This window comes from Lates calcarifer, linkage group LG16_LG22 (assembly GCF_001640805.2).
Source record: "Lates calcarifer isolate ASB-BC8 linkage group LG16_LG22, TLL_Latcal_v3, whole genome shotgun sequence".
NCBI classification, from domain to species: domain Eukaryota; kingdom Metazoa; phylum Chordata; class Actinopteri; family Centropomidae; genus Lates; species Lates calcarifer.
In genome coordinates this window covers 12135312-12158475 of record NC_066848.1, presented here as the reverse complement: position 1 = coordinate 12158475, position 23164 = coordinate 12135312, and the positions used below count along the sequence as shown (strand labels likewise).

General features: G+C 41.8%; 1 protein-coding gene and 1 pseudogene across 20 annotated transcripts in view; one reads left to right on the top strand and one right to left on the bottom strand.

Annotated features, from left to right (window-relative positions):
• LOC108897271 (phytanoyl-CoA hydroxylase-interacting protein-like) overlaps positions 1 to 10846 on the top strand; it is a 72887-nt pseudogene extending 62041 nt beyond the window's left edge.
• LOC108897336 (protein FAM13A) overlaps positions 1 to 23164 on the bottom strand; it is a 77732-nt gene that overhangs the window by 44793 nt on the left and 9775 nt on the right. For 2 of the 20 annotated variants that reach the window (XM_051076898.1, XM_051076896.1), the window contains exons 8-20: positions 22986 to 23100; positions 22529 to 22626; positions 20374 to 20431; positions 19649 to 19735; positions 17982 to 18189; positions 16894 to 17143; positions 16502 to 16634; positions 15987 to 16068; positions 15151 to 15386; positions 14849 to 14932; positions 14562 to 14666; positions 13536 to 13750; positions 13248 to 13349 (exon numbers count right to left, since the gene is read on the bottom strand). The exons of 2 other annotated variants lie outside the window; for them this stretch is intronic. In XM_051076898.1, the coding sequence (XP_050932855.1) occupies positions 13248 to 13349; positions 13536 to 13750; positions 14562 to 14666; positions 14849 to 14932; positions 15151 to 15386; positions 15987 to 16068; positions 16502 to 16634; positions 16894 to 17143; positions 17982 to 18189; positions 19649 to 19735; positions 20374 to 20431; positions 22529 to 22626; positions 22986 to 23100 (1773 nt within the window). Of the gene's footprint in view, positions 1 to 12219; positions 12791 to 13247; positions 13350 to 13535; positions 13751 to 14561; positions 14667 to 14848; positions 14933 to 15150; positions 15387 to 15986; positions 16069 to 16501; positions 16635 to 16893; positions 17144 to 17981; positions 18190 to 19648; positions 19736 to 20373; positions 20432 to 22528; positions 22627 to 22985; positions 23101 to 23164 lie in introns of those variants that run through there. 16 more of the 20 variants (XM_051076899.1, XM_051076895.1, XM_051076897.1 and 13 more) reach the window with 14 other exon arrangements.

The following is a 23164-nucleotide window of genomic DNA, read 5'->3' as shown; positions in this document are numbered from 1 at the left end:
AAATAAAGACTTGTACTGCAAAAAAGTTGAAGGATTTTAGAGCAGCCTGTTGTTCAGGAATTCAGAGTCTATGCAAATGAGAACTGATGACTCATTCTGGTTTTCTATGAGTTTAGAAAAACAGATCCTCCCTAAGGATCCTCTATTTAATTAATTTGTAAGAATAGGAATGGGTCAGTTCTGAACCCGAGCCCTCTTCTCTGTTGAATTTTGTGTTATTAAAGCATCTTTATTAGGTCTTTTTTTACTATTCAGGAGCTTACTGCTTTGTAAAAGGTGGAGCACAGAATGTGTAACCCCGATGAACAGGGCATTGTTTATCTTGCTCAGAGAGAAAGATGCTTTTCCATTGGCAGCTTCTCTCACTCCCAGCATGGTCTCTGTCTCAGTCTAGCCTGTGCACTGAGAGGAACAAAGGCGTGATTTTCAAAGGCCTGTGAGCATCAATGCCTTGCAAGTGTCTGTCGCACTGCTCATGTCTACAGTTCAATTTTAGACCTAACACTAAAACTTAAAAAGTAGGAGGCTGACTGTCTCTAAGTGCCCACTTGTGCACTCTTTACAGTCAGTGCTACAATCATCTGCCAATTCTTTTTTCCCATCATACACCTGCCAGCAATACTCTGCAAATTGATTTCTTTCAACCTTAATCTTGAATGAAAGTTGACTTATTTTAAAATGAAGAAGAATGGACCTTCAAATGTAGCACTGTAGTCTCACATGGTGGACACTTTTTTTAATCCTCAACTGCCACTGTTGTGGTGAGTGCATTTACATTATGTAGATGGCCTGGATGGAAATAAAATCACTTTGCTCTTACCAGTAAAGAGTGCTAACAAGTAATTCACAGCATCAAGCCAGGTGTGACTGGAACAAATCCTACCACAGAGAGCCATTAGGATGGCCCTGCGTATGCATGTTAACAAGATTTTTATTGATCCTCCTGCATCTATTGCTATTCCACACTGGCATTTGACTGCACGCTGAGTAAAAGGGCAATACACAATAAGGTCCATTTGATAGGGTTTAGCAGATTCAACAGAGTAGGCTGTCCGTCTTTTGAAATGTAATGCCTTTGCAGATGTTTCTGTGTCCTGTAGTTTGGCTCTTTGCTTGAACACATCCAATGCTCTTATATATTAAACTGAATATACACATATGTCATTTTGAACCTTATGTACAGCATAGCATGGTAATCTGTGTTCCTAAGCTCTAAGCAGGGGCTCAAGAGCTGACTCTTATTTTGCTTGATCATGATTAGGCAAAAATCCCCACCCTCTGCCTCATGCACAGCATTATAATACAGTGTAATGAATAGCAAAATAACAGAAGCACATTGCATTATAATGGCTTCCATGGTAAAATTATGACTCAACAAAATGAATACTGGCTAGAGTTGCAACCCAGGTGCAATTACAAAGTAGCGAGAGCAAAGCTCCAATTCTAGCATATAAATTTAAGTCAAACTGAGGGTTGAGGCCTCCCATGTGAGACTGTAAAAGGTTTTACTCTCTCCCTTAATGCTTGACCTTCATCCTGCTCCTCCATCTTTCATCCTGTGCTCTCAAAGTCCCAGTGGATTCAGAGTAGAGCTTAGCCACTGATCTCACAAAGCTGGTGTGTTTACCTGCAGGGAAGGCTACGTGGTATATATTATTATTATTATTCAATGACTCAGACTTCTATTCAGTGCTGCCAAGCTGTTGTTAAGTTTATTTTATCATTTTGATGATGTGTTTGTTAGCATGTTGGCATACTGCTTAATTCATACGTTTATATTGTTTGCCTTTTTTTAAAAACATACAGAACAAACAGTGGTGGATGCTGATCTCTGTCTGTCTAATGAGCACATCTTTTGCTTTCTGCCCAGTAAACTGTAGCCTCCAGAGCATTTCCCTGATAGCATCAGTTTTAGCTTGACTGAGTAGCCTTAACAGTGTTATGTAGGCAATATCTGCATTTGGAAAGCCTTACTGTGTTTGTGTAATGCCTCCATTTGCAGGTTAATTAGGAGAGCATTAGAGTGAACAGGAGCTAAATCAGCATTGCAGCCTCAGAAGGAGCTGAGAGGGCAAAGACCTGCATGGGGTCTCTCTTCAGAGTGTTTGAAGGGAAACATCGGTGTTGACATTAACATTCTGAGGAGCAGAGGACAAGGAACTTACCCTGCTTCAGGCATAACACAGTGACTGAGTGAGCAGGTTTTTCATCTTTGGTGTTTGGCTTAGGTTAATGTTGATAGTTATGTCCTGCAGGTAGTCTAAGTTATGAGGATTTGGGATGGAATGAGTAACTTGAAAGCTTTTATTTTATGAGTTGGCACAAAATCACAAAACATGCAGTTATGTCCACATTTAGAATAAACTTGTACTATCTGTTCTTTTAGGCTTGTATTACTTAGCATTTTTGAAAATTTACAAAAGAAATCCTCAGCAATATTTCACTTCCCTTGGGTATATTTTATCTTTCCCTGACACTGGTGTCAGTGAGCACATGCCTTGTCCTTTTCTTGTTTTTGTTAGAGGTCAGCAGCACAGAAAGTCTCAGGTGGGACGTCGCAGTGCTGAGATCACTGTCTGGTCCGTGCTGACTTAGTGGAGCATTTTCTGACAGAGGGCTGCACCGTCATGTCCCACGTTGACCTTCTCAGTCTGACCCAAACGTGAAGTATAACAAGATGGTCCTTAAATATGGAAATCAAAGCAGAGACATGTAGGAGCATGACATCTGAGAACCAGGCATAGTGCAGTTATAGGATGAGGATCTGATCTGTTTATATGTTTATATACTCCAGGAATCCCCTTCCCCAGTGCCCCTAAAATCTAGTTTAAGCCATGTGCATTAAGTCCAGATGGTAATGCCTATGTTTAAATACACTTACTTAATGCTAGTGTGAGGATTTCTAACATTTTCTTCCCAAAGATTTACCTGCTCACTGAAAAGTCATGTTTCTACACTAAATCCACAAGCGCACAGCATGTATTTAGATTCACTTTGTCATAAGCAACAGTTTTGTCTGAAATAATTTGAGGTCTTTCTTTTTAGGTTAAAGATGATTTGTGATAATCAGCTAGTCGTGATTAGGAACTAGTGATTAGGACGAGGGGGTGGGGGGGTGGGGTGGTCTGGTGGTAAAGACCATACATTTGTCTGTTATGGATGTTATTTTAAGACAGTCATAAGTCATGATCTGAAAAAAAGCCAAATTAGGATAGAATTGTTTGGCAATTCTGAAGGGCAAGATGCACACATCAGGAGTAGGAATTACCTTCTTTTTGACTATTTTCAGAAATGAATCCATCTACAAATACTCCACTGTTGGAGAGCTGTGTGAAGGCCAAACAGGAGAGTCCACAGAGCCCAATTATGGGGTGACTCTTTTATCTCGCCCTCTCTCTCAGCTCATGAGCAGAGATGGACGTTCCATGCTCTGCTGCCTCTTCCATTGTTTCCTCTCTATAGAGATAAGTTGCGTTGCGCGTTACTTCCAAATTCCGCATTTTACTTTTTACTACATTTTACTTGCTCTTGTGTTTAGACCGCAGAGCGTGCACAGAAAACACATTGTTTCCATGCCAAGTGGGCGTCTCCCGAGTGTGACGCAAAGTCTATATTCATCCTAATACTACAAAGCTCTCATTCAACCATTGACATTTTCACTGGCCTCAGTGTGCACTTTGGGTTGTACTCCTTTGCTACATGTTGTGTCACTTACAGGGACCTGACTAATGGATGGGGGAAAACAATGTCGCAATAGGCCTCTCTAGCCAGGCCAAAAGGGCTCAACATGACAAAAAAAACTGTGAAATTGAACATTTCCAAGTGTGCCCAGCTTAAATAAACAGCTGAAGTTCTGTGACATTCACCAGTATTTTAACTGTTATTGTTACAGGCTTGTGTATTGCCCAGCAGTGAGGTAGCTGAGCTTTTTTTCCCCCTCCCTGCTGATTATAAATGAATCCATCTCTGCCGAGAGGAGAGGAGATTCAATCAGCAGCGTTTGAAATATTTTAATGTCTCGTATGTTCCGGGAAGCAGATAGGTGTATATATGTGTTGAGGGACTGATGTGTTTCCATGGCAACATATATGGTAGTCAGTGACACAGGCAGTGCATTGTGCATGTGTGCCATAGTGGATATATGCTACTGCGAGTGCTGTCTGTGGAATAATTACTGAGAAACTATAGTAGTATGGAGGGTTTACAGTCAGTGAGAGAGAGAGGAGAAAAAAGAAGAAAATTCTAAGGACTGAATATAAGCTGGGCATTAGATACAGCTTTTAAAGGTGTATATTAGACTTGATGAGGTCTCAAGTTTCACAGATAATAAAAATGTGATTTACGATCACTAATCAATGCCTTATAATGTTTAAGTCATTACGAGGAGATTTAAGATTCAAAACTGATATTGTATCAAATTTAAGCAAGCTTTAGCGGCCAGAACACTGATCTCAGCTCCTAAAGAATATATAGTTTCATTTTCATAAATATTGTTGCTCTATTTATCATTGATGTAAGCCACTATATCAACATTTCTTGTTGTTTTTTTTTTTTCAACTACACAGGGAGTAAATCCCAGGACGGCAGCATCTCTGAGATGGAGGAGCTGCCTGTTCCTCAGAACATCAAGATCAGTAACATCACCTGTGACTCCTTCAAGATTTGCTGGGACATGGAGCCGCGCAGCAAGGAGCGCATCACACACTACTTCATTGACCTGAACAAAAAGGAGAATAAAAACTCAAACAAGTTCAAGCACAAGGTAACATTCGAATCAGTGCAGATAAACGCCTCACACTACAGAGAGGTGACTCAACAAGAGGTCTCTCACTGAAGGCTCACTGAGAGGAATTTGCTGCAGTTCATAAAAAGGAAGGAATGTGCAAAGAATAAGAGGTTTTTGTAATTATGCGGTTCAGTATGTGAGAAAATTGAAAAATCTCAGTGAGCCTTGAGAGCACAAACTGGGCAATGTGCTAGTATAAATCAAGGTAATCTTAAAGTATCCTTTACCAAATTATAAACTATATGAATAATTCTCTCAGTGATCATTTAAGCAAGTAAAAATATCCTTGAGATTAAAATCTCTTCTTCAGCTGATACGTGGATAAAAGGGCAGCAAAAGAATATTATTATGACAATAAATACAAACAACATAATCATATAACATTTTGGCAAGAAATGACATTACAGTATATTAAGTGTTTGAAAGTAATGTGCATTTATAAGTAATGGAAACCAGGTTTCTTATTCAAAGACTGGGTGTCTTTTTTTCAATATACATTCTCCACTTCAGGCCACTTGGCCATAACCATTCTGAAATATAAGTAATATAAACATCAGCTATATATGATCATCTTTGATGTTTGAATTCTGCAATGACTGATTTGAGGCTGAAAGATTAGATACACCATGCTTTACCTCAAGACAACCTTTCTTTTCATGCTTGAGGCAAAAAGACTAATTTCAAGGTGGTTTTGTTCAAAGACTTCACAGCGAGCTGTTGCTCCGAGCTCTAATAGGCTAACATCACTCACACAGCCCTCTCTGCCTGAGAGTAATTGCACCAGCAGCAGCAGCAGCTGCAGCAGCAGGAAAACGGCAGCTCCTGCAGTGGATAGGCAGTGATCTGGTTTGGTAATCTTACAGATTCCCGTTATGTCTCTCCATCCTTTTCTCCAGTAGTCACTTACAGGTTGCTGTATAGTAAAATATTTTCCCTTTCTGATAACCACTGCATCTCTCTAAGGCTCTATTTGTTTATTCCTTCAAGCATATGAGCATCCAGGCTGTGGCATATTCTTTCTCCCTCTCTGTATGTTTGTGTAGCCTGTCCTCTGTCTTCATGATGGAGAAAAGAATGTGCAGCTCAGGCCCTGTCTGTTGTTGGCACCTGTTGCTTGACGTCCTCCCAGATCATATTCTTCATTAATGCTTACAGTCTATGAGGTGCCATCCTGATTGTTCATACTCTAAATCTACTTTGTTGCTCTATTCTGTACACAACATCTATTGTGTGTCTGTCTGTCCTGGAAGAGGGATCTCTCCTCTGTTGCTTCTCCTGAGATTCCTTCCATTTTTTTTCCCGTTAAAGGGTTTTTTCTTTGCCCGATTCCAGGGGTCTAAGGACAGAGGGTGTCATATGCTGTACAGACTGTGAAGCCCCTGGAGGCAGATCATGATTTGTGGTTATTGGGCTAAATAAATAAAATTTGACTTGACTCTTTCTACTCTGTTATAGCAGGTGACCCATACTAGTATTTTGATTTTGGTGTGCAGCAACAGTGTGTTTTTAATGGGCTGACACTGTTGCTAGCAGGGGCTCCTGGTCCAATCAATGAGCTGGGTCCACTGAGACTTGGAGGGGGGTGGTGAATAGTGTACAAAATAGTGTACAGTGTACATAAACAAAAGTACAAGTATAAACTACAGTCTGCCCCTTATATGAAATGTGTGTCTGCAAATCCCTATATGTGGCTGAAAGAAAGCCATAAATGGAGTATTTCTCTCTGATTCATTCCTTCCTGTCATCATTCACCTCCTTTTTCCTTCCCTCTTTTCCTCCTGCACTCCCTCCTTCCCCTCAGGATGTTCCTACCAAGCTGGTGGCGAAGGCAGTGCCCTTGCCCATGACGGTTCGGGGCCACTGGTTCCTGAGCCCACGCACCGAGTACACCGTGGCCGTCCAGACCGCATCAACACCGACGGGACTACGCCGTCTCCGAGTGGAGCGAGATCATCGAGTTCTGCACTGCTGGTGAGTACGTACATTTTCAGCATGTGTGACATCACCCTTTGATTTTGGCAGCGACCACCTGAGCCAAAGGGACAAAAGCGGAGGGTGTTAAGAGATAGGACACAATGGAGCACAGGACGGAGCACAATGCAATATGAGGGTGAATATTAAAGGGAGGCTAATTCATTCTGAGTGGAGGGAAAGATGGATGGAGAGATGGAGGAGGGGATGGTGAGGAAAGAGAAGGATTAAAGGAAGGAGGGGAGCTGTGCTGTATATCTTCTGGTGCAGAGGTCACCAAGTTCAACGTTGCAGGCTAGAGGCTTAGAGTGGGGGAGGGGAGGGGTGGAGATGATGGTATGGAGACTAGAGGGCAGATCAGAGAAGGTGGGGAGGCTTGTTGTCTGTCTGAGACACACACATACACACACCCCACATAATCACAACGTCTCTCTCTACAACTTGGGACTTTTGTTGCATGTTGAGCTAAATGCTAATGTCAGCAGGCTAACATGCTCACAATGACAATACTAACATGCTAATGTTAAGCAGGTATAATATGCACCATATTAATTTTAGAGTGTTAGCATGCTAACATTTGCTTATTAGTGCTTAACACAAAGTACAGTTGAAGCTTATAGGAATTTCTTCAGTTTAACATAAACCAAAGAACTGAACAAATGATTATGATGGAGTTAGGGAAGTGGTTAGCACTGTCGCTTCATAGCAAGAAGATTCAGGGTCCAAACGGGGCAGTTCTCCCTGTTCTCCTCGTGCCTGTGTGGGTTCCCTCGGGTACTCTGGCTCCCTCCCACAGTCCAAGGACATGCTGGTTAGGGTAATTTACTCTAGATTGCCCTAGGTGTGAATGTGAGTGTGAATGGCTGTTTGTCTCAGCCCTGTGATAGACTGGCGATATTTGTCCACTGTCAGCTGGGACTGGCTCCAGCACCAGCAAGAGGTGGAGTTTCTACCACCAGTGTGCACACAGGTGTAGTGCACACTGCCAGTGATTAGAATGTGACTCTGTATCTCACTGTTGAGCTCTCTGATGGTAGGATAGGACCAAAAGCTCCTATAAATACAGTGTTTTCAGTGATCTTTTTCTAACATTTTGGGCTCTCTGATGCTTCCAGCACATTAGTAGAGAACTGGATGGGCGAAGTCATCCCACAGATGTCACCAAAGGTATTACAGTTCATCAGGATTGTCTCAATTGCATATTTATATCAGATTTCATGGCAATCCATCGAAAGGTTGTTGAGATATTTCTATCTAGACCAAAGTGGTTTACCAATAGATGTTGCCATCGCTGAAGCCATGACTAAAAGTGTTGTTGTGTGTGTGTGTGTGTGTGTGTGTGTGACGGAGTTGCAATAGAAACTGATTAAGGAGAATGCTCAAAAATGCTGCCAAGACCTTCTATAACCATAAGAAAAGAAAGCAGACCGTGTGTTTTGACAGCCAGACTGCTAAATGACTTTTTCTTCAACACACACAGACTTGAAAGCTACTTGACATTAAAGTAATAATCTCCCAAAAATAAACAGAATGTCCTCTTTCATTTTCATTCAATTCAGCTTTATTGTTGCATGAGAGAGCAGGGAATTTTCCTCTTTTACCCAAATCTGCCTTATTGGTGTGTTCAAATGCTTGTGGCAAAATTGGGATGGGGGGAAAATGCCTGCATCATTATGATTTTTTGTAAATATGCTTTGGATAAACTCCACACCCGTTTGGCAGAGCTGCTTACATGGTGGTGAGTGAAAGCAGATTATATTTCAGGCCTGACTGAAAATGTTTTTGGTCTAAATGCTGTCATTTCAACCTATGAATATGGAGAAGTTAGGGAGGGACAAGTCTCAGGATCCTTGAGTGCACACAATTCACATTAGGCACATAGTCACCCATATTCTTTTATAATTAAAACATTTAATGTCTACTTATGACGTTTGTAAATTTCCGATCTTGCTGATGACAGCATATTCACTTTGACAATGATTTGTGTTGTGCCCTTTTTGCAGATTATTCCACAGTGCATCTAAACCAGCTGCTGGAGAAGGCAGAGGTCATCGCCGGCCGGATGCTGCGTTTCTCTGTCTTCTACCGGAACCAGAATAAAGAGTATTTTGACCATGCCAGGTAGGCAAGTGATGACCAGGTTGTTTTGGGTTAATGTATTCCCGTCTGGAGAAAGCTGCTTGTAGCCAGGCAGAAATGCAGATTCAGCTGAAGAGTGCAGCTGCAACAAAGCATGTTGATTAGTTCCACCAATCCACACATGTGCATCAAACGACGCAGTAACCTCTGCCTGATAATAATATATGAAGACTCATGGATTGGTTCTTCCAGTAACTTCCTCTGCATACATACTGTACATTGGAGTATGACAGAGAATACTGCCATTTTGTCTAAACGCCTTGTGTAACTCTGCCAGACAATAGCAGACAGTTGTCAGGGGATGCGGAGGAAAGAAAAGAGAAAAGAAGAAACAAAAAAAGATTGTGGCAACAAATGTTGCACACGTCTCTTCTGATGTTGGCGGAGAGTGTGACAGACAGAGGAGAGAAAGAATATCGCTGGAGTAACCTATTTTAGTTGTTTACTGAAATGCTGTGTAGTTACAATGTGTACTGCTTTTTGTCTGTGCTGGAGCCCGTGCATTTTCTCTAACTTCCTGTCTAGTCCTCCTCCCGTAATGGCGTTGTCTCTACTCCCTGTGCCTTCCCTCCATCCTCTCGAGGAAAAGCTCGCCGCCTAACAAAGCGCACAGTTTCTGTACTAAAGCCACAGCTTGTGAGCACTCTTTTGTTGGGGCTTTACAGCATGACGTCATCTGGATAGTCTTCTCCCTTTCGCTGAGTTGCAGCTGCTACACTGTACTGAAAGCGCCTCTGTTAAACTGCACCATCATGTGGGGAGCAATGGTACTGACATTATCAATTGATGAGGCCTCTGACCTGGGGTGGGAGCTGAATAATTCCATAATGCCCACAACAAAGCATCAATTATGGATATAATGACAACCTCTGGAGTGATAGCAGTATAATTACAATTCATAATTGGAGCTTTGGAGCTCAGATTTACTCTGTGGGGGAAGATATGCAGCTGCCACAGAAGCATTCATTGCCTTGAATGTTCATCTCTTAATTTGCTGTCTGAAAGCTGCTTTTGTTTTCTGGCAGTTTGTCATAATGATAAAGAAAGATTTTGTTTTTGAGTTAAGTAATTATCTCTCACAAGGTTTCTGTGAGACAAATCGGACTTGGCTAATATGATTACAGCTCCAGAAATAGTGAAACTGCATCGGTTTTCAGTTCATTGCTGTGTTGGGAGACTCGGGCTGCATCTTACACATTCAGACAGCTTCTTCCCATGTGTCACACTGTCTTAGACACAGTTTGTGATATTTTTGGCTGAGGGGAAGAATAAAAACTGCTGATTAAAACAATGTCCTCATGATTACTGATTGGATCTAAAGGGAAACCGATAACATGTTTCACAGCCATTTTTGTTATCTTTTATCCAAACTCCAGGGAGGTGCAGGGGAACCGAATGCTGCCGTCAGTGAAGGACAACAGTGGCAGCCACGGCTCACCCATCAGTGGCAAGCTGGAAGGCATTTTCTTCAGCTGCAACACAGAGTTCAACACAGGCAAGCCTCCGCAGGACTCCCCTTACGGCCGCCACCGCTTTGAGATTCGGGCTGACGCACTCTTCAACCCCGACACCAACCTGTACTTTGGAGACTTCTACTGCATGTATACAGCCTACCATTATGTTATTCTGGTCCTGGCACCAAAGGGCTCCAGGGGCGACGAGTTCTGCAAGCAGCGGCTTCCGGCACTCGACATCAGCAACAACCGCTTCCTCACCTGCAAGCAGAACGAAGAGGGCGACGGCGGTCTGGTGTTTCATCACGCCCAGGATGTCATCCTGGAGGTGATCTACACGGAGCCTCTAGACCTGGCACTGGCACGGTGGCTGAGATCAGCGGGCACCAGCTGATGAGCCTGTCCACAGTAAATGCCAAGAAGGACCCCAGCTGCAAGACCTGCAACATCAGCGTGGGACGCTAAGAAATGGCAGATTGTAGGAGAGGAAGGGAAGGACTAGAGGTGACTGGACCTCTGTACACAGGAAGTCCACATGTACTGATGAAGCAGACCAACACATGCATGAAGCAGCAGATTTAGTAGGCTCCCAGCACACCAACATATCTCTGACACCGCTCCTGTACTCTCAAGAGACCATCGTTCCCAAAGAAGAGTGGAGGAAAAATAGAAAGGTACACACACTCTGACACCTGCACCTCATCTTGAAAGGGTTACTCTAAAACATTGATAACATACATTAAACATACCTAAAGATATCCACATAAGCAACCGCCAAATGAGAAATCTAAACCTGGGGCACCAACAACACAGATTCATCCATCCATCCTCCAAGTCCACACTGGCGTATAGACCAAACCTTTAACTGTACTAAAAAATGGGCTGCTTCTATTCAATTCCTGTTGTTTATTTTGATCTGCTGTTCCATATTTTGTTAATGACCTTTGCCTTGTTATTATTGATATACTGTTGATCGAGTTTCCACTGTCGGCGTGGACAAGCATTTTGTTGTTTCCAATTACTTTGATCGATCGTCTTTCTAGAAATGTTTTGTTCTCATTCCACAGTAGACAAAATCTGACTTCTTTTTACCTCTTACTAGTGGCACAGACTGGTACTACAATTTTCTAGGGCTGCAGCATCGATGGTCATCTTTCTTTATACCAAAGGTATTAAAAACCAGACATAAAACCGCTGTGGAATCTTAACAGTACTAATGCAACAACCTCTAAAATGCGTACTCGCAAAGTCTCTGATGACCAAGTATGAACTACTCATTAACATGTTAACCTTTAAAACAAACAAACAAAAAAAAAAAAAAAAAACAACAAAAAAAAAGGCATGATGCAGTTCTGTGCAGCATGAGTGTGAAAGCTGTCAGTACCTCTACCATAGCAACCTTTTCTGCAACAGTCGCTCTTATTTTATTGTAGTCAGTGGAAAGAGAAAGTAGAACCATAAACTGTGTTTAGCTGAATAAATGTGAAAAAATATTTATTTTTATCGATACATTCATATAGTATATATATATATATCTATATATAGAAAATTATATAAACCAGAAGTGCACAATGTCAAAAGCTCTGATCATTGTCAACAACGGCATTTAGGGGGAATTAACTTCATATAGGCAAAATGGGGGGAGAAAGACAGATTTGACAGCAGATGTAACTTGCACTACGTTCACCAACATTCACATATTTTCCAAGGTGAACAAGTAAATTGAATGGTCACAATTTAGATCAACTATCAAATTCTTAATGCATATCATAGCACAATGCAGGACTAAAAACTGACATGCACAAACACTACAGGATTGTCTCACTGATTGCATTTAAGCTTGTACCTTTTTTTTTGCCAAGAAAGCACTTTTTAAAAATGCAGTTTTCACATTAACTCTGGACAAAACTGTCCAAAAATAGTGTTTTGGCAAGAAACAAAAAAAAGCCAAGTGCCATAATATACGTACAGTAATCTTAAAATTACTAATATGTAACTAACATCAAGTTGTTACAGCTTTTCATCTCTGACACAGATTAGTGCTACATAACATACACTTGCTACATCAGGTTTATAATAAGATGCGTCATGAATGACAAAGGATGTGTTTTTGGGACTTTAAAAAAAAAAAAAAACTGCAGTTGCCCAGCATTTCATTCAGATTGTCACCAATTTCCATCATTGTTTTCCTCATGTAAAGTGCATCAACATAATGAGCATGGCATGAAAAAAAGACCAGACCCACCGGCTTGCCAACCTGATTTTTCAGATATGATCCTGTTAAGTTGGATAAAAGTCCCACTGTGAGTTAACTCAACTGGTCTTGGTTGAGTCCTGTTGTTTACTGAGCAGGGCCTCCAGTAGACGGAGCTTTGCTTTGAGGTTCTTATACTGGCAGTACTCCTCCGCCATTGGTCCACGGTCCTCTTTCTGACAAGCCCTGTTAAAAATACACGGAGGAAAGAAGATGCAAAACAAAAGGCAAAACTTTTTTTGTAGTTTCCTAACAACCTGCAGCAGCTTCCATAACTGGTTGATAGTCCCTATGTTGCCTTACTCAGATAGCTTTGTACAGTGTGTATTGTAATCAAAAACTTACTGGATTTACTTTGGAGGACTAACATGTACATGTACAGTACAAAGGATGTGCACAGTTCAGAGCAAACGTCTTCTATCTCTTCGTCTCTTTCCTGAGCTCTCTGTGCTGTATTAACGTTACGTGAGTGTGCATTACACTGTCGTACCATTACGATGGGATTTCTTTTGTGGATGTTTTTTCTTTGTTTTTCACAAGGCATTGTTGAAAACCACATGTTCCAAGTTTATTAAAAGACAAAATAAAATTCAAAAATCAAGTAGTTTGGATGTGCTGTGTATGTCATTTGTTTTGTTTTTACCTGCCAGTCTGCCTGTAGAAATGGTCCTCAAACTCTCGGAGTGTTTGGTGAAGTCTCCGCTTCTCTAATCGAGCCGTCCTGAGGTGATCCAGTAATTCTTGTCTGTGAGAAGAAAGAATCAAACAATTTCTTAGATCTCTTAGACTATTAATCTGTGCACTTAAATGAACTGTAGCTGTGATGACAAATAGGTTTAGCAAAAGAAATGTTCTTCATGAACTTCAGCTAATCTTTTGATCCTTGTCTGCAAAAACAGATTTTCCTGATACACACATGTGCAAACCATACCTGGAAGCTTCATGTAATGTTGCCATGGTGATGATCTGTGGCTGGAGACCTTTCACCTCCTCCAGCGGGGACACTAGAGGTGTTTCAGTCATTTCTAGGGAAGGCAGATGCAATGACTCCTCTAAGGACACACACCTAGGAGGTTTCTGCCAAAGTGGCTGCTGCCTGGGGCTTTGCTGTTTGGGACGCCCTTCATCAGAGCCCTCCTCTTCTTCCTATGGACACACACACACACACACAAGGGATCACTTTTCTATCAAAGTAAACACTTTTAGACTTTGGCTGACACCACCTGACTTAATAGCCAATGTTAACTGCTGAGGAGAGGTATAAAAGGACTGCAGTCATTTTAGGCAATTCTTGTAGTGTGACTGAGCTTGCAACAAGGAGATCAATTTACCAGAAAACTACAGGTGCTTTGCTCCTGCAAGGTTTTAATGTCATGTGACTTGGTGACGGCAAAAGCCAGGCAAAATTTCTAACTAGCATGTATCAAGTCAACACCTAGCAAAAGCACGCTAAATGCCACCACTGGCTTCACACACAAACAAACTACTGACCTGGGTTCTGTCCAGTCATGAACAAACAATTTTTGAAATGTTGCTGTGTCCTGACATTTAGGGCCATTGTACATTGTAGAACTGAATATAGTTTGTCTTTACTTCTGCCTAGCCTATTGTGAGATAGTTGTGGCATGGAATGATTTCTATTTCAATTAATTAGCCACTTAGTCAAAAAAACAGCACAGCAAGATCTGAAAATGATGAGTGAAACCAACTCACTTTGATTGTTAGTTTCAGGATTATCTGTCCTGCAATCATTTACTTTGCTAAATTAAGCGTTTCACAATAATCTGATGTAGCTCTTATATCTAACCACTAGATGGCAATGTAGTGACACCTCTGCATTGGTCTCAGAAGCTAAAGTCAGTTTCATCCTCATGAGTGAGTGTCTAGGGATCTCCCTCTCTACAATGTAATCTCCTCTTATTCAAAATCCAGTATTCAGCATTGAAAGGCTACTCACAATGGTCGTAATGACTGTTGAGGCAGCAGAAAAATGCAGCAGCTGCTTGAGAAGACGATACCGATCATAAAAAGGTTTCATCAGAGTTCGCTCCTGCCTGGTACTCTGAGGACATAGAGATCGAAAGAGACACAAACAGAGACCACTTTGTTATTGGTGGTAATAAAGAAATAGGAAGAGAGAGAAAACAACAATGTCAGGACAGAGAGGAGATAACAAGACTACTCAAGTGGAGCCATAACGTAAAAAATAAAAGATTAACACAAGCTTGTCCAGGCTGGTCTTACCGGTCGGCCGTGTAGACTTTCAAAGTAGAGCAAACACTTCTGCATACTAGTCTTCTCCATAGTCATCTGGTAATGGGACATCTCCTGCACAGAGAAAGTTATAAATAGATGGTCAACAAATTTCATATATTATTGTAATGCTCTGTTTTGGTATAAAATGTAGCAAGTGAATAAGCATATGTGATTTTCTGTACTTCATTTATCCAGGGTGATAGATTGTCCCATGCCACCCAGATAATCTGACCACAAAAGGTATGTAACAAAATCTGTGCATGTGATTAAGGCATTTCTGCAGTATCAACCTTAATGCTGTCAGGCAGGTCCAGCTCTCGCCGTTTTTCCTTCAGTCTGTTGGTTATAATGTTGACTGTTTCCTCCACGTTTGGCCTGGCATTACTGTTGTTGTTAAGTTGCTGCAGTTCAGTTCCTGTTGGTGCTGCCTCCCTCTGGTCTGTATTGGTCCTGCATGTTTCAGCTGGTGGGTTGAAACCCACCTGCCCCCTCAGCCCGCCGCCTTCTGATTGCCTCAGCTTTAGCTCTGAGGGGAGGACAAGAGGAAAATACGGTGACATGAAAACAGGGACCATGGAAATCTAAAAATGTGGACTACATGTTGGTATTGATGTGGCTGATACTTTATATTTCAGACTTTTACTCCATTACATTTCAGAGGCAAACATTGTATGTTTTACTCCACTATGTGTATTTGACTGCTATAGATCCTTCTCAGATCCTTTTCAGATTTTACATAAAATCCCTTTCGTAAGCATAAATACATTGTCAGTAGTTAAATCAGAAGTTCTCAACCTTTAGCAGTCCCACCAAACAGTGAATCCTGCTCTAAATCTCTCGTTTATTTTCACAAAAACAAAGATTTCAGAATATCCCAAAAAATGAATGCATATGTATTTATATGAACTTTGTTTTATCTTCTTCCCTACACCATGAATCATCTCACAAGTAAGTACATTTACCTGATAATACCTGTATTTATTTTTTTTTAAATGTGGGTATTAAATTAAATGATGGGAGTATTTTTTTATTGTTGTATCTGTACTTTTAAGATCAGAACATTTCTTCCACCACTGCAATCATCAATTCATGTCTTTGACTGTGTGTTTATGGTTATGAAACTGACCTTTAAGCTGCTTGCGACTCTTGATGAGCTCCTTCATCAGTCTGGCCACCTCTGGATGGGCAGTCTTGTCATTATGGGCCGGCTGGAAAACAATAACAACCACCTCTCATCATGAATAGAACAGGGGCTGTCTTTTGCATTTATAATCTTGCACAGGTCTTGGTACTTGGTCCCTTGTTCCAGGTCTAGGTGGTTACCAGGATTACCAAAATCAGCAGCCCTATCAACCAGGTTAGGGAGGATCCATTGTGTAATAAACTGTAATTTTTCCAGCATACCAGCAGAGGGAGTACTTCACTCTAGTGTAATGTTTGTGGTTAGCATCACCAGCATCAGTTTATAACTAAAACATCACTAACACACCCAGCCGGACAATCGCTCACAAAAACATGAAAAATAAAACTCTTCCATGGCTCTGAGAGCCCTGCTTATTTGTTCTGGAGGAGGCAACACTGACTCCAATCATGACTCAGGAGAATCCAGCTGTCCACGCAGCTCTGTTTTTCCTTCCTCACCTTATAGTGCTTCTCCTGTTCAAAACGCTCCTCAAAATGTCTGATCCTCTTCCTCAGGGTGTGGATGTGTCTGTTGAGCATTGAGATGGACACAGAGCCCTCGTCTGGCTCTGTATGGATGCTGCAGCGAGCCCTGAACACAGAACAGTGCACAAGTCCACTCACATTCTTAACGTTCTGCATATTTCTGCCTTAGTATGACATAACATGCATCTAACTATGAGTAACTGATTGCCTAACATAACAGCTATTAAGAAATTTTCCAGTCTCTGCCACTGCAGTTGCCCTGTGATTATTTCCTGGATCAACCCTGCATCAAGAACATAAAAATTCTATATCTATCTGTGAGTCACTATTCCAATATAAATTAAGAGAGGAAACTGTAGTCTTACATGCGTATGTGCTGTGAACATGGTGGAGAAGGGGCTGTGTCAGGGTCTGAGTTGTAGCGCAGGCTGTGGCTGAGGTTGGGGCAGCGCGGCGAGGGAACGGGGCAGTCGGTCGTCGTAAAACGAGAGAGTAGCGGGCTGGTGTTAGGGCCTGTTGGGCTCGACAGGATATCATCTCCTGAAATATCCTTAGAGAGAGCGGGAGCAGAGAGGACGGGATTGGACTCTGGTGAATGAGGAGATGGGGTGTGTGCTGTAAGAAAAAGAGCGAGCGAGAGAGAGAGAGCAAGGATTTAATATTAACCAAAGTCTGTATTCATTTGGATTTTTTTCACAGTTTTGGGACAATATGAGAGTTGGGAGAGAAATGGTGAAGGGGGGAGGTAGGATAAAAATAAGAAAGGAAGGAAGGAGAATGAAAGAACAACAAATAGCTCTTTCTTAATCAAACTACTTTACTAGTCTGTTACAAATACAGTAAACAACACATCTGAATTGTGTTTATATTTAGCAGTTGTAATCACTATTAAAAAAAAAAGAAAAAAAAATGTTTTCTTGCAGTGTTTACCCAGAACATAGACATGGAAATAAAGGACAGCAAGAGAAAAAAAATCTCCATCAGCTTCCTTATTATATGTACCAATTCATCGTGTCTCAGGCAGCTGTACAGTGATGCACCGCACCTCGGAGTACTGTTACTCAACTTATGAAGGAAAGACACACCCAGCTTTGGGAAATGATGAAGCTTGTAGCTCGCTGTCAGGATTTACTGACTGTTGTTTAACATGCACCAAAGGAATTACAGCAGCTAGGAAGATGCTCTGAATGAAAGCAGATGATGAAGGAAACACTATAGATAAAAGCACTGACAGGGTAATGGGTTTGACTTTCAATGAGACCTCTCCAGGCTGAGGTGCTTTGAACAATTCCATAAATAAATCTGTGACAAAAGAAGATTAAATAAATCACTGGCAATGTGCTGTTACAAATTAAACATCATTTTTCTCTTTTGCCCCACAGTGCAAGAGGATTTTTTTTTAACTTGAATATTATCATTTCATTTTATCAGGATATCATGGCCATTGTCTTACCAGGCTGTGATGAGTCGACTGTGTATTTATCCTGAGCAGGTGATGACGGTGGTGAGTGCAGGAGCAGCTTGTGGGGTAAATACTGGCTCTGCTCCTCAGTAGAAAGAGGCTGTTGCTGGGCAGGTCGGTTGTCCTGAACTTGGGGGTCCACTGGTGCTGGCGGGGGTCCCAAGTCAGCCTCCAGGGCTTGTAGCTTGAGGGAGGGGCTCTGGAAGCAGAAGCAGAACATGGTCTCAGGGGATGCAGACAGGCAGGGACAGGAGAAGTCAGAAAGATGTGTCGTAGTTTGAGTCCTCAGTGTTTCACATGCTGCTCTGGAATTTTGGGAAGTCCTGTAAAAGCATATTACTCCCTCCTATGAAAAGAGATATTCTGGGGGCTGAAGCTTGTTTAAGCAGAGAGTTGCAGGATAAGGTGAGAGGAGTGGTTTCCTTGTCCTCCTGAAAAAGGTATGAGTCAAAAGCTCTATAAGCAGGCTGCTTCTGGGGGTGGCTGAATTATGAGCAACAAACTTCTCAAAAAACAAAAGCAAATCCTTGATCTTGCAAAGCTCCCAGTAGGTCACAAAAGCAGATAGAATTGCTCATGATAATAACAGACTTTCCTCTGCTGTAGCTCTCCTCAGGTCTCGGTGAGGCATTCAACCAGCTAGATGTGTATCCCGCTGACTTCTGTCAGTCAGTGAGTCAGATTTCCTAACGAGCATCAGCATCCAGTGTGGGATCCCTGATGAGCAACACGCTGTAATTCCATTAACAGTATCGCTCTGATTCCAAGATCACCTGATCCGCATGTTTGTGGGTGTGCAGTAGTATGAGAGTATAGCATGCCCCCGAAGAGAATCCCCACATCCACATGGTTTTCCCTCAGACTGGCATTCCCGGCACTTCAGCTGTTGAGCTGCCTCCACATGGATTATTCATCCTTCACGGAGAAGGGGGTCGGCGGGAATACCGCTCGGTGCGTGTGGTGTGGGTGTGTGTGCGCAGGGAAGGAGAGAGGTACTGTATATGATGAGGCGTTTCCACAGCAACGTTGTCAAACTGGGCTAAGGAGTCTATTTAATGGAGCTGCAGGGAGTCACGTAGCTGTTCTCACTGGTGTGAGTGTGAGTGTGTGTGTGTCGTGTGTGTGTAAGAGGGTGCATATGCAATGAATTCTGATGGTGGTATGCAGAACGAAAAAAAGATTTGTAATTGAGCTGCATCAAAAACATCCTGAGCTCAGTGAGGGGGTTGGACTATAACGCAGATTGGTTTTGGGCATTTTATTTTTGTTCATTTAGGGGCTCTGACATCATTTTCAGCATCACCATCATCAACAGCAGCAGCAGATAAGGGCTCAGCCTCTCCTTTCTCACCCTCCCCGGCTGTTCATTCATAAAAAAAAAAAAAAGAAAAAAAAGAAACACTGCTTCGTGCGTCATACAGAGGAGGTGGAAGGATGAAAGGATTGGGGGAGTGAGGCTGTTATTAATCAAGCAAAACACCCACAAGCAGGCGAGCTCACACCTAGCAATACACACACAGGTGTGCACATAAACACACAGGTGCACATACACACACAATCACTGGAGGTATCATCAGTCCTGTTGTCATAGATACCCTCATCCAGAAAAAAAGTGTTAATTTGTGTATCTAAAAAGACTGAGGGGAAGGAGAACTTACGTCATAGCTGTTGTTCCTGCCTCTGCAATCATTGTGTCTGTCAGGAGAACCGCTACATCCTCCTCCTCGTCCTCCTCCTCCTCTCCCCTGCAGGAACAGACAGCATATGCTCTGGTGAGTTCTCATTCCTGAAACCCACTCACTAAGTGGGCACACCCATGCACACGCAAAAATTTAGATGATGGTGACACATATAGAGATATGACTAAATCATTTCCTTTTATGGTTTTTACCAGATAACAGTTTGAATATTTTCTTCAACTCAAGTTAACACCAACATATTTTCAAATTTAACTACTTTCCGTCAGATCGGAAAGCATTTCTGTCATTGTTATCAACAGCACTCAGCATGTCTTGTGTTGTCATTGTAGTAAACCCCTTTCTATCTTGGTCCTGGCGTCATTACTGATCTGTTTAGCTATGCAGCCATTTAACAACTCCACCTTTACTTCTATTTGTACTGAAAATTCAACCAAACATTAATTCAATTTTATTTTTTTCTTTTCATCTAAACATTAGAATTTTAGCAAACTGTCTAAACTTCAGGGTTCTCTCAGTGGTGAGTTTTTAGGTACATTAGCGCAGTACATTTTTCTAGCTCGTGAGCCTAAGGGCTACAAACTCTCAGACGTGGCTATCACAAAATGATCCTCACTGACAAGAATTTAAGTCATCTCTTGTGGAAATGATTTGGAGATGGCAGCCATTCACAAAGGTATGTTTACCTTCCATTTAGACACTTTGGTTTTGTCTTCTGTCTTGTTCCCTATGCAGCACTGCAGACTGAAAAACAGAATTATGTCAATAAAAGGCGACACAATAACATTCAGTATTAGTAAAAACTAGGGATGGGCATTTTGATTACTTTTTGAAGTTGATTAATCAAGCCAATTTAAGTCGATTAGTCGTGACGTCATCGTTAAGATGTGCCCTCCACTCAAACCAAAATAATATGCTGTCACGTCATGTTTTTTGCGCTGTAGTGTACAGATGCACTAACTTTACCTCCCTTGTCCAGCTCATCAACAACGCACCTCAGTCTAGCGGTGATGTTTTCAGCAGACTGCCTCAGAACCGGAAATGTTCCGGTCAACGTACATGTAACGGCGGGTGACAGTGACATAGAACTCCAATGTGAGAGCTGTCCATGCAGCGGTTGTTATTGCTACTTTTTTAGAGCTGTAGTTGCCTCGTTGTACTTTTTAGCAGTCTGGACGGCAATGGCCTTGCGTGAAGGCAGGTGTATTCGGGTTCCATGAGCTGTCAAGCTCCACTCTCCACGCTCCACGCTAAGAGGAAATATCTGAAATTGTCTGAAATCATTTAAGTATCCAAGGCAGTTATTTCGTTCCTGTCGTTTGCTGTCACATGAGAGTTTAGGTTCAACAAATCCACTGTGTTTTCCGCTAGCGCCGGCTGTTGGCCGGATGGCCGCACATTAAAACATTTTCACCCAACTTCTTTCTTAATGTTTCAAGTCACGTTACCGTCACTCCTTGTAATGTTATGACTATAACCTTAAATCAGACGAAGGATTTTTGTCATCAGACGTCTGGATCTTAAGTAAACAGAGAAACAAGCTGAGCAAACAGCCGCTCTCAACGTCCTGTGTCCACGTCGCAGAGAAACAGATTTTTTTTTTTTATGTATGCTTTATTCAGCGTTTCTACTGATTTTAATTACTTGTTCCGTTTGTTTTGGAGTTAATTGAGACCTCTATGGACAATTCGACTCCCAGTAAATAAAAACCCTGAACGACGAACACTGAAGGAATACTGACCTAAAAACGAGCTAAGCATCTAGCAACAACCTGAGCTAACGCTAGCGGCATCTCGTTTAACAGCCTGCTTCGCCTTTTCTTACTGTCGACGTCTGTTCCAGTGTTTTGCTTGCACCACACAGCGAGAAGACGCACACTCAAGCAGAAGGAGAACCATAAACATTTGTTCCGCGTCTCTATGAAGTAAAACACAAATCTCCTCCCACCCCCAACCAAGTAAAAGTTAGTCAAATAAAAATTTGTCGATTCTCTTAAAAAAAAAAAGTGTCGAATATGCTTACCGTTTCGACTAATCGATTATTCGTGTACATCCCTAACAGAAACAACCCTCAAAATATCTCTAACAACACAGTTTTCCCTGTGGTAAGATCACTGTCCATGTGACTCTAATACACATTGTTCTCTGTCTTTATTTATAGTCAATACTGTATTAAATTGCTCACAGGCAGGACTGCCTAGCGTTCTATGCTGCTTTCAGGACAGACAGTCGTCTGGCTCTGCCATTAAGGTTACGGCTTATTCATGTCTGACACTAATGAGGCATAACTGAGATGACCTGTCCTGTGGCTCTCTGGAGGCAGCGCAAACAAAACAAACAACGTCAGTGCGCCACCATGCAAGGTCGACCCAATCTAGCTAGCTAGTTGGTCTGGTCCACGTGAGCCCCTGTGGCAGTCAGTGTTATTTGGACTGGAATCATATCAAAACCATGACTGTGAGCAGCACACTGCTCCGATAACCTACTTCCCAATTGACTGCAGGGCTGAGAGATGAGCTGAACTGAGAAGCCAAGCGCAGAGCAGAGGGGGTCAAAAACAACTGTAACATCCACAGTGATCAGATCAAATTAAATCTGATACACGTTAACTGCTCCAAAACTACTACCATGCCCCCTTTCACCATACTTATCTTTGATTCACGGTTGTGCTTAAATCTTGATAAAACTTCAAGGATGTTTCGTTATTTAAATGTTATCTGACAAGAACTAAGAACAAATGTTTACTGTTATGAAAACAGCACAAAGCAGAAACGAAGGAGGAAAACACAACTGCAAGAAAATGTCATCTTGTGTAGTCTTCATGTGGAAGCTTTCCTCTCACCTTTCTGTGTGCCGACTCTGCATTTGGGTTTTTGTATGTGAATCATTCGCTATGCAGCAGTCTGAAATAGATGATGTCTGCCTTGCATCTGTGGAAGCCTGAAAAATAATTGAATCCATGTCACACAACCTTCAAGACATCAAATGTTCTGAAGATTTTCCACTTTAAACATTAGAAGTATAATTGCGCTACACTACACATTCCACAGAGCGTATTTTTCAGCGTGTGTAGGAGGCAGCACATTTTTGTCGTACATTGTTTTTTAACAACATTTCTACAGTTCTAGAAATAAATGTGAAAAGCCACTGAAACAGTCGTTGCTTATCAATATTTACTGCTAGAGATGGTGAGTGCTGGACTGGAAAGGGAGAGAAAGAAAAAATAAAAATGTCAAATAAAAAGAAACAAAGAATATGAGAGTAAGAGTAAGATATCAGGGAAGATCAACAATGCATACCATTGAACAGTCATCTTGGATGGGTGAGGAAGGAGTCCTTCTGTCCTCTACCTCATCTACTTCTGTTTCCTCCTTCTCTGATATGGAGGTGAACGATGACATCTCTGAAAACATCCTGTTGATGAAGAATACTGTATCATTGAACTACAGAGTGAACTGTATCAGTGTGTTTGAGTTTT